Genomic DNA, 11,443 nt, shown 5'->3' on the forward strand with positions numbered 1-11,443 from the left:
AAGAAGATTGTAATAAACATCTAGCTTCAGCAGTGTTATTGGGATCATAAATTCTTATGAAAGAAAAAGCAAAGACATGAAATATCTTATATCAAGATTAGGAAATAACATTGTGTTCTAGTAAGGGGAAAAGAAAAATCGAATAAATGAAACAACTTATAATAAAGGAAGAAAATATCTCAAGATATTAGTACGAACAAGTAGGGATTTATGATACTGGACACTTTCAATTGAAGGGAAACCAGAAAATTTTTTTTTTTAGTAGGCCGAAAATCCATTCTGGGATTTGAACTGTGGTATTATAAGATCCAAGCCTCCACTAAACCAAGCCAATTTCATCCTGTATAAAGCAAATTTTCCCAGGGAAGTGATCATTTGAAAACAGGATAATTACATTAGTCGAGAACAATGGCAAAACATCAATGTAATTCTGTTACAAGGGAGTAATACTAGGATGTAGTACTGATCTGCCGCATATGTGTTTCATGCGTTGGTTCTGCACACACCGAGAATGTAATCATAATAATACCTCAACTGACCCCCTTTTGTCGTTTCTTCTGAGACCTCTGGATTGGAAGATTTCTGTCCAGTATTCTCAAGGCCCCCATTTATCTTCACATCAAATTGTTCACCAGATGGCTGTTGTAACTGATCACTACCTTGAATAGTTTGCCTGACATTTGCTTTATCAGAATTTTAATCACTTTTGAGGTTTCCATTCAACTTCGTTGATTTCTGATCTCTCTTGGAATCATTCAAATTTTCTATCTTTCTGCGTCCGGGTTCCTCATCCATCTTTCCATCTGCAGGCAGCACATCAATTTCTTCATATGTGAGTCTTCTTTGCTTTTTAGAATCCTTCTTCTTCTTGCCTGTCACATCTTCATTTGACGTCTCGAAACTATCCTTGTTAGAATCAGTTTCATTGTGATCTCCAGTCTGAAGCCCCTCTATATTCCCAGCACTGCTTGATTTGTCTTTCCTTTTCTTTTTATCCTTGAATCGCTTCCCTGTCTCACCAATGACAGTTTTGGCATTTGTAGATGCATTGTCCCTTAATTTGACTGTCGTCACTGTAGGTAGTGATTCAAATTGGCTATCATTCCTATCACTGCTTGATTTATCTTTCTTTTTCTTTTTATCCTTGGATTGCTCCTCCGTCTCATAAATGACAGTTTCGGCAACTGCAGATGCATTCACTCCGACAGAAAGAGATTCAGAAGCTGACTTGCTATTCTTTTTCTTCTTTACTTTGCACTTTTTATCATCATCCTGCAACAAGGATCCACAAAGTGTCTTGTTAGCAAGCTCCTTTGTCTTCAGATGTTGCTTTTGATTCAGGGCCCAAGCCATTTTCTCAGCTCCTTTACCAGAAAGAATCAGAATTTAGATTTCTATACCTTCTCTTCTGATGTTAATTTTGATTCAGGGCCTAAGCCATTTGTCAATTCCTCAGAGTTGTTTCCACTGCTAGAACTTTCATGAGTTCCCGATTGATGAGCACCAGCATCATCGTCACTCTAGTCAGTTTTTCTTTTCTTACTTTCATTTTCCAAATCAGCTATCAAATTTTCCTCTTCATCTTTCTTGGAGTGCTTGCCTGCAGCTAGAAAGTAGAAGGTCCGGTATAATGATCTAATTAACTGTGTCTAGGAAGCAACAGAATGATGATTGCATGCCAAGCAATGAGAGAGGAAGAAATTGGCTATGACACAACACGACCCGATATATTCATGGATTTTAAGCATATCTTGCTCCTTTTGATTATTGTTATTTTCCTTGACATCCTTGCTACCAAAAGGAGAAAGAAAAAAATTGGGAAACAAAAAGGGAAGGCTCAATTAACGGATATTTAAATCACAAATAAAACTTTAAAATCAGTAACAAATATCAGATTTAAAGAGACCAAATGGTGCGAAAGCAATTGGAAAAGAGAAATAGGAACCTCCTAGAACTGATAGGCACATAGAAGCTGTAGGCAAATCATCAATGAGAGTAACTAGAACTCTCAGGCTGATTATATCCTTCAAGTTTTCACCATCACTGGGGAAAAACTGATTAAGTAATCTAAAAGTCACATATGGCTTCTCCATCAATCAACAATTATATGGGTTTAATTCCGGATATATAGAGGCTCGCTACACTGACTAGAGCATGAAAGTCAAATCATGGGATAAACAATAAGTTTGCAGTTACTAGGTTAATCACGACTCCTTTTGAATAAAAGTACAGTGAGACAAGTAACTGTATTTCATAATTTACTCCCATTTCGATCATCAATGTTAAAATAATCATAAACGTCATAACTACTAAGCCTGCACATGGAGTAAGTTGATACAGAGCAATTAAGATAATCAAACCGCAATTTAGGCTCCATTGATATTAAAAAAAACAGAACAAAATAATGGAAAAACTTTTCTTACAAATTAGTGGCACATATTATCTAATTTTCTGGTTTTTAATTCTCTCCGGTCAAATAAATTTGACAATTAAAAAAGAAGAAATAATTTCATTAGCCAACAAGCCTAAAGGAAATGATATTTCAACTTATATTCTTTTAAAGAAAACTTTTAAATATGTTTTCTCACTTGAGTAATCTTTGCAAGGATCAGTCAGTATTTTTTTTTTTTTTGGAATTACAAACGGAGGCAAGAGCCTACAAATTGAGAAAAAGATGTGAGGATAATTAATCCACGTCCATCCTGATCACTGATCAGTGAGCATTCCATCCTGATCTGATTTCCACTAAGATAAATCGATGCTATCAATTGGATAAATCTGTGTGTTGTGATTTACTCTGGTACCCTAAATAAAGTTGCCCATCTATCTTCCCAAAAATAAGGAGCAATTGAGACATAAGTCAACCAAGAGCTTTGCAGAAGAATTTACATCAGGTATTCATAGGCCAATATGCGTGCCACTACCGTGTACTGGTGACATTACTTACATGAAACAAGCCTACTTGGATATAATAATTTTTAAACTAGTTTGTGCAAGCCACAACAAATAGGAAAAACTTTGGGAAAACGATTACAGGCACAGAAAAATTGGCAAGGCATCGAGTAATATCTATAACTAGGGAATATCAAGTTGGAGCAGATGGTTACTTAACAAACAAATGCTAACTTTCTTCTCCTACCGTAGTTTTAAATAGTTGAAACACATTTCTTCTGGATCAACTATTGTTCCATCTAGATTATCTTTCTGTACCACAAGTAGGAGAAACAAAATAAGATGACAGAAGCAACAACATACAAGAACCAAGCTTTTTTACCTCTGAATAATAAGGGGCGAAACATAAATAAAAGAAAACTAAACACACATTCTAGATTGCTAACCTAAATGAGACAAGGCGCTATATGCTCTTATATGCCATGCATAAAATCTCATTACTACCAAAGACTCAGAGTAAGATGCTTGCCTTCATAATGTCATGTTTACTTCAGAAATTTAAAACGAGCCCATGGAGCATAGCGTAGATCATCACCCCCTTTTGTTTTGCTTTAAAAAACACCCCAAGAATGTTCATATTGGTAATATTATGAATGACGAGTGATGATTATAAGAACTGCTATGCTATAAATGTGAATGTACCGAGCCTTCCACTCAAATGTTCGACCAGCAGATTTTAAAGTTAAGTGGTATGATATGAAAACAAGCATGAAACAGTGAAAAAATTGTTGTCATCATCCATGACCGGCAAACTTGGTTGATCCAAAGTAGTGTCTCGATTACTCAACCAAGCGAATGACTTTCAGTAGAAAATCAAACAAATACCAAGAGACAAACAGAATGGCGATCCAATAAACCTACCGAACATTTTAAACATGATCGTCTTTCAAATTTGTATTGTTATCTTAGATATATCTGAGCATGTTAGACCAAATAATATATCTTGAGGTAATGCAGGGTAGCAGCTGAGTTATGCATGATATCAGCATATACTGCATGCTATTAGAACAGTGAATATCAATTCAAGAGCTCCTATGTTTTACGTCCTTCCTTATTTTTCTTGTATGATTTTACTGAACACCCAAATGCCACCTTTTAGTCCGCTCTATTATACAATCGAAAATTTAAACTTTACGAAGCATCTGTTCAACTCAGCCAGTTCTTCCGACATTCACAACGAGAGGGGCAAAACCCGCCTCGATTTGCTCTTCGGAACGAAATTCTTTCAGGGTCTTTGAAAACCCATAGAGATACAAATAATGAGCTATAGATTGGTGAAGAAGACCCTTCTGTTCCAAATTCAACGAAATGTTTCCGTTGGATAGGTCACTGCCATAACTCCTATGCTTCTATGCCTCATTGTTTTGATCATCAACGACCGTTCCACCATAATCAATCGGGGCTGACAAATAAATAAATTTACAAGGGAAAACATAATTTAGTCTCTCCTAAAACCTAAAACACTTAAGAAAAAACAAAAATATAGAATTTAAAGCACAAAAAAAAAACATTTGATATGACAGAAGAGTTTTTAAAAAAATTAGAATCAGAATCAAAATTAAAATTAAAATTAAATTAAATTTTAAAAATATATTTGATATGACGGTAAAATTCTGATATAATTTTTATTTGATATATATATATATATATATCTCTAAAATACAGACATACCTAAATATTTTTGTCAAATTTTTTTAAAAGAAAAACTTGTCCCTTTTTTTAATAAAAAACCTGTCTTGCTACAGAGCATGATTTTGAAAAAAGCACCGCACAACACTGAATAGGTATTATCCAATTCACACATGAAACATATTAACTAATTAATATTGAAAAAAAAAGACTAATAAAAATCTGTACAAATGAAAAAAAAATTATTCATCTTCTCCTTCATTGAAACATGTCCTTTGGTTTCAAGTGCAGGTTCAAACTCTCGCCTTTGACTTGTACCATGCTCATTGTTAAGCTCTTGTGTGTCAAAATCATGACCTTCAACAACCTTGGCATTATGAAAGAGAACGGCAATGCCACCAGATCATTTAGGTAGATCTCCACCTCTAGTACCTCATTCTTGTACGCTTCCATCACCACCAAGAAATGCATGCACTTCTCCAATGGTCATCGACGGTGATCACCTCAACTGATCCTCTCCTTTGTCCACACTAGTGTTGTGGTCTCAAAGCTTGCCAACATAAGTAGATTGCTTGACAATTAGTTTCACACAAGCGGGGGTAGAAAAAAATTCATCTCCAACTGTCTTGTTGCATCTTCTTCAATCTCAAATTATTGCATATTCTTTGATGGGTCCTTCATCATTGGTGAGAACGCAACATCATGGGTCTTTTAATACTGGTGAGAATGCAAGGTGATAGCTCCTTCAATGCCGATGCTCATCCTTAACTTGTGTCAAGTTGGCACCATTAAATTAGAGCAACATCATCTTTTTTGTTGGCATTACCATCAACAATCTATGTGATGGAGGTTGTCACACACAACAAGGAAGATGATGCCGCCTTTCATAGACTGTTGGAGATAGGGAGTAGTGGTGGACAAGTTGCTAGGGCAATAGAAGGGTGACAAAAAGATAGAGGTGTGCGACATCTAGATTAGAGCATTGAAGCATAGGGTATTGAGGTTTGAAGGGATTAATTTCGTGGAATTCACCCCAATTTTTATAAAGTTTGTGAAAAAATTGAATTCCATTATTTTTGTTTGGATTTCATGAAAATCACAACTCTTGCCAACCAAATGCACTTGCATTAAGATTCTGTTTTTGATTTCATTTATTTCTTCCTAATTCAATAATAGCAAATGGGGCCTAAATGTAAGGGCTTACAACAGAATTAAAATGTAGGGATAGAAAGTTATGTTTTCTTTCAATTTGTAAATACAAATTTCTGAGAAACGTGTGTTATGTACAGGCGGACCCAAGCCAGCCCAATTAGAAAGGCTTTTATTCAAAAGCCCAATGGTCGAAATTATTTCGGCCCTGCAATGGCCCAATTTTTAATGGGTCTATCTTCTTGCCTTGATAAAATAGAACCCTAATCTGATCTGAGGATAAAGCTTCATCTCTTTAGCTGTGCCGTTGCGGGAACACAAAGCACTAGGTTCTGCCGCCAACTCCGCAACTTCTATTCAGTGAAACCTCGAGTATGTAATCTCTCTCTGAATTTGATCACACTTTTTTCTTCTTTTAATTTACCAATTCTTCGTTGGGCATTATATATTGACAACATGAACAAGCTGATGTAAGTTCTGAAATTGGCTCTGCTGTATTATAGGTGAATTTATGATCTTGTTTGGCATCTTTTAGCTGTAATGCCCATTCTAACAAATGCCATAGTTTGATATGGGTTTTTATGTTTTTTTTTTGTCCTAGCTGGTGATTGAAATTGTAATGTCTGGCATTTGTGTGTTGTTTAACAGTCCCTGTAGTAGTATTTGGAAAACTCGATAGCTAATGTATTCTTCGTTAAGTTTGATGGCCCTGATTGCTGATCGTTGATCAGGTCTGTACATTTAATTTTCGGTATTTTTATTCTAAAGGATGGGCGGAGAGGATGTTAAAGTTGGAGCAGTTGTTCCCGAGTCTGTGTTGAAAAAGCAGAAGAGAAACGAGGAATGGGCTCTGGTAAAAAAGCAGGACCTTGAAGCTGCCAAGAAAAAGAGATCTGAAACACGAAAACTTATTTTTAACAGAGCTATGCAATATGCAAAGGAATATGATGAGCAGGTATGTTAAGATCAAATTTATAGGAAGTGCATTACGTTGCAGCAGTTAACATGAGTTTTGTTTTGTCCATTGTTGACTTTATTGTAATTTATGTTCAGCAAAAGGAGTTGATTAGATTGAAGCGTGAAGCAAAGCTTAAGGGTGGATTTTATGTCGATTCAGAAGCCAAGCTGTTATTCATCATCAGGATCCGTGGGTAAATAAGCGTTCTCTCATGCTATCTTGTTCATGTAATGCTTCTGAAGGAACCAGATAATAATGAATATCTTGAATTCCAGTATCAATGCTATGCATCCGAAAACAAGGAAGATTTTGCAGCTTCTGCGTCTGAGACAGGTATCCCTGAAATACAATTGGAAGATCGTTATTGTGGAACTTTTAGCACTCTATGCTATATAAATCTTAGCAAATATTTCACGGATGCAAAACATTTGAATTCCATTTGACTGGTTTTCTGCTTTTATATTTAATTAATCCAGAAGTAATGATTAGACATCTTTCTTTCCGAAGGAAGGCTGGAAGGTTTCAGAAGTTGCATGTCTTATGTTGGCAATTGATGTTTAAACTTTCTTTGGGAAACATTAATTCCCAACCATGGAGAGAGAGAAATAGCACTGGGATCCATCATGGATTGATTAGTTTGACAAAAAACATAAAAAAATTCCTTACGTAATGACCCTATTTATAGCTATGTTACTTTGAGGCAATTATGAAATTGAGATATTCACTGAACATATTTCTGTTCAGTGTAAACATGAAATACTGGAATACTAGATTGTTTGATTTCAAACTATTGACGTTTTGTTTAAACACGGAATAACTTCTCACCTAAGCTTGTATTTCTTCTGCTACCTTTCTGGGTCTCCTTATCACCTTGCCTTCAAATTCCTATATTAGTGATTCTTTTCATTTCAAGCTTATGCATTTTACACCTTATGTTCAAGAAATCTTAGAATTGAGCCTTATATGTCCGTCTATCTGCAGATATTTAATGGTGTCTTTCTCAAAGTTAACAAAGCCACTATGAATATGCTGCATAGGGTTGAGCCTTATGTTACTTATGGGTATGTAAATTTTCAATTTATTTCCCAGGGTTCTCTGGAATCATTCTTTTCTCTTGCTCATAATATAAGTAAGCAAATTGAATTCAGGTACCCTAACTTAAAAAGTGTGAAAGAACTTATCTACAAGAGGGGTTTCGGGAAAGTTAAACAAGCAGAGAATTCCTTTGACTGATAACTCCATTATTGAACAGGTTAGCCGTTTGTTGTCTAGCATGCACAAGCGTTTTTGTTGTCAATTATGCTGTGCTGTTGTGTACTTGGATCTTTTATACTCACATGGCGTAAAATTACAGAGCCTGGGTCAGCATGGGATTATTTGCATGGAAGATTTGATCCATGAGATCATGACTGTTGGACCTCACTTCAGGGAGGCAAATAACTTCCTGTGGCCTTTCAAGCTGAAGGCTCCACTAGGTGGTTTGAAGAAGAAAAGAAATCATTATGTTGAAGGTGGTGATGCTGGCAACCGTGAGGATTACATTAATGAGCTCATCAGAAGGATGAACTAGTTTTTTCTTTTTTTTCTTTTTTTTTAAAAAAGATGTATGATATTGAGGTTAGGTCATTAGTGTATTTTACGAGGTTGAGTTCTTACGTCAGTGGTAATCATCTATAGTATTGTTGAAATTCTAATGTTCCAGTATATTGCAATTTTTTTTTTGTAGCTTATCTGCGAGCAATGAGCAAAATTGGTTGAATTATCCCTGAGGTTCTTTAAATTTGATACTTGCCTATTGATTGGATTCAGCATCCAAGATTTTTTTGCTGTACAAATAAGCTGATGAGATTTTTGTCAAAATACCTATTTGTAATCCACTATCCTGCATCATCCCTATCTGTTGTCTATGTTTTACCCCTCACCTTGCAAGAACAAGGTAGGGAGTTTTCTTTCCTCTCTTGGCACAAGGACAGAAGAAAAATTATTCGTGACAGGTTGATTTGGTTTTGGGGATTGTTTGCGGTCTTCTGCGAATTAGACCATGTAAATGTCGGGTCCAGATCCTCTCCTCATCCCTGCTCTCCTTTTCTTCTCTGTGTCCTCATCTCCACCCTTAAACAACAAAGTAAATGGTTCGGATTTATATATTTTATAAAATATCATATAAAAATGGAAATAAATATAAACTATTAAAATTTAATTTGTATAGTTTACAGTTGTACACTGTTGTTAAATTTTTTTATTGCAGTTATAAACTATACAGACTAAGTTTTAACCATTTAAAGTTATTTATTTATTTTTTAATACTCCTTGATTGAATGTTAAAAAATGTAATGTGTTTTTAATTTTTTAAGATGTAATTATTATTTTTTTAAAATAATATTTTTATTAAATAAATCATTTTATATTTATTCTAGGGTGTAAATAAAGATAAGTATAAAAAAGATAGGTTAGTTTGAAAATAAATAATTACTTTATTGAGGGTTTAAAATTTGATTAAAATGTCTCATATTTTTTTAATAGAAGGAGTATAATATTATAATGATTGTTTTATAAAATAATTGAATTTGAGCCCTTCATTTTTTAACCAAAGGTAGAGATGGGGATGAGGGGGGAGAACGAGAGAAGGGATGAAGAGAGGTTCCGTAAATTTCACGTAGAGAAAATTGAAACGGTATTTTCTTGCATATATATATATATATATATATTATATTTTTTCCGAGGGCTGGTTCAAATCCAAGTCGATGCATCTTTTAGTCTATTGTACATAGAGTAAGTGAGGTGAGCTGCACTAATAGTAGTTAAGCGTGTTGTGTAATTTGTTTGTATTATATGAATTGATTAATTGTCCTTCTCTCAAACAATTTCTTTAGATCATATTTTAATTATGGAGAATGGAGAGTAGAAGGAAATTGACGAGAAAAATATTGAAAGTCTCCACGATTTATGTTGTAACTTGACTTTCTTTATCTTTTTTAGTCTTGATGAGAAGAATACTAATAATATATAAACAGGTGAATGAAAATGAAAATTCTCTCTCTGTTTTTTTTTTTTTTTATGAAAAAAACCATCCTCTTACATTTTTAAATATAATCTACTTAAGGTTTGTAGGACCCTAAATGCAGTGAATCTCTTCCAGTCATGTGGACAGGATCCAATCTATCATTCTATTCAGTAATCCCTCCTCTCCAGTGCTATCAATATAAGGGACTTCTCTCTGGATTGGTCCAAGTCCAACTGGGAAATCTCTCTTGCTGAACGAAGGTTATGGTTGTGACTTGTGCATGAACAAACAATAATATGGGCATATTATTAAAATATATCATTATTCTAGTGACTCTTTTCACAACTGAAAACGCATTATTGTCTTCCACATAGCTTATGATGTGCCCCGGCAGATCTTTTTCAGATCCTACATTAACTGGATAAGGACCAAAGTGGGGTAACCTGAGAATGCACTGTCTTTTGTACTGATGGCTCCACTCACATGGTGTGTACTTAAATTTGTATGGACATTTTTTTATGCAAACACAGAGCATAAGTAGGACCATGCTTCCTGTACTTATCATTCATTCATTGTCTCTCCAGGTCTGAGCTAGCTAGCTGTATTAAGTGTGACATGACCCATATTTGAGTTTAAACCCCTTCACTGGGTTTTTTACATGATAGAATTAGAGTGGCATTTCTGGACCAGTCTTGTAAAAGTTAAAACTCATCCATGTGTGTGCGTGTGTTTTTATTATTTTATGGTCTTATAGTTACTTGTGTCTTGGCAATATATGTCATTAGACGATAGTTTACAGAGGTTGATTTGGAAAAATAAAACAAAGCATATGACATTTAGTACTTGGGAGTTGCCATCTATGTTAGGACTCACTTCCTAAGGAAGTTTTATGCTACTCACCAATGGTGTTCATGGAAGTCCTCTCTCGGTTGGCCCATCTCCCTCAGGCCATAGATAAATAAATATGTTCTTCATTTTAAGGTTGTGATTGTTTGTAATTAAGTAATTCAATTTAAATTGTGTACTTGTGATTTATGATTGTTTACTTGTGTTGTTTTGAACTAAATAAATTATATAATTTGATATATAATATTAGGGAGAACATCAATGAAGAATTTCTTAAAGACTTCAATATTTGATAAGAATTTAAATATTTCAATTTTCGAATACTTTTTTTAAACAATAATTTTATTATTAATTTGTTAGTGTTTGTTTATTTAAATGTTTATTAGATATTATTTTTTTCAGAGATCTTTTATTAATATTCTTCTTAAGTATATATTGGACTTAAGTTATATTTTCTCTCTCTTGTGATTGACTGGTAGTATTGGTTTTACTGTCACCCTGTGAATTGTGTTGGTTTGGATTTAAAAAAATGTTTAATTATTCAGAATTTGAAAATATATACAGTCATAGATTTTAACTGCATAAAAGTATAAAAACTTTTGATTTCATGACAAATTTTTAGAAGGACTTTTGTGGTGGAAAGTGGCGCATAAAGCTTTAATTTGAAACTTTCTTCTCACTTTTGTAACGTTCCTTTGTGTGATAATCAATACAAGAAATACTGCATGATAAAATGAAGTTTTACCACCCACCAAAAAGTTTAATAAATTCACAATAAATGGGTAAGAGTGAAAATAGGTTTAGTTGAAACTAAGTTTTGAATAAATAAGTCTAAATCTAAATAGTTGGTCCAGAAATTTGAATATGACCTAAAATTTATATAATTTTTTTTTATAATTTAAGCT

At 34.1% G+C, this 11,443-nt stretch overlaps 1 protein-coding gene and 1 pseudogene across 1 annotated transcript; one reads left to right on the forward strand and one right to left on the reverse strand.

Annotated features, from left to right (window-relative positions):
* Positions 1-621: 621 nt before the first annotated feature.
* LOC129319691 (uncharacterized) lies at positions 622-2,093 on the reverse strand. The gene is made up of 3 exons (XM_054964780.1): positions 1,946-2,093; positions 1,544-1,606; positions 622-1,364 (listed from the first exon to the last, which is right to left on the reverse strand). The coding sequence occupies exons 1-3, from the start codon at positions 2,091-2,093 to the stop codon at positions 697-699; spliced, it is 879 nt and encodes a 292-aa protein (XP_054820755.1). The 3' UTR covers positions 622-696.
* Positions 2,094-5,988: 3,895 nt separating this feature from the next.
* On the forward strand, positions 5,989-8,450 carry LOC129320069 (60S ribosomal protein L7-2-like; annotated as a pseudogene).
* The last annotated feature ends 2,993 nt before the right edge of the window (positions 8,451-11,443 follow it).

This window comes from Prosopis cineraria, unplaced genomic scaffold (genome assembly GCF_029017545.1).
Source record: "Prosopis cineraria cultivar Desert tree isolate PC_DT_omini unplaced genomic scaffold, ASM2901754v1 PC9, whole genome shotgun sequence".
Classification (NCBI taxonomy): Eukaryota; Viridiplantae; Streptophyta; class Magnoliopsida; order Fabales; family Fabaceae; genus Prosopis; species Prosopis cineraria.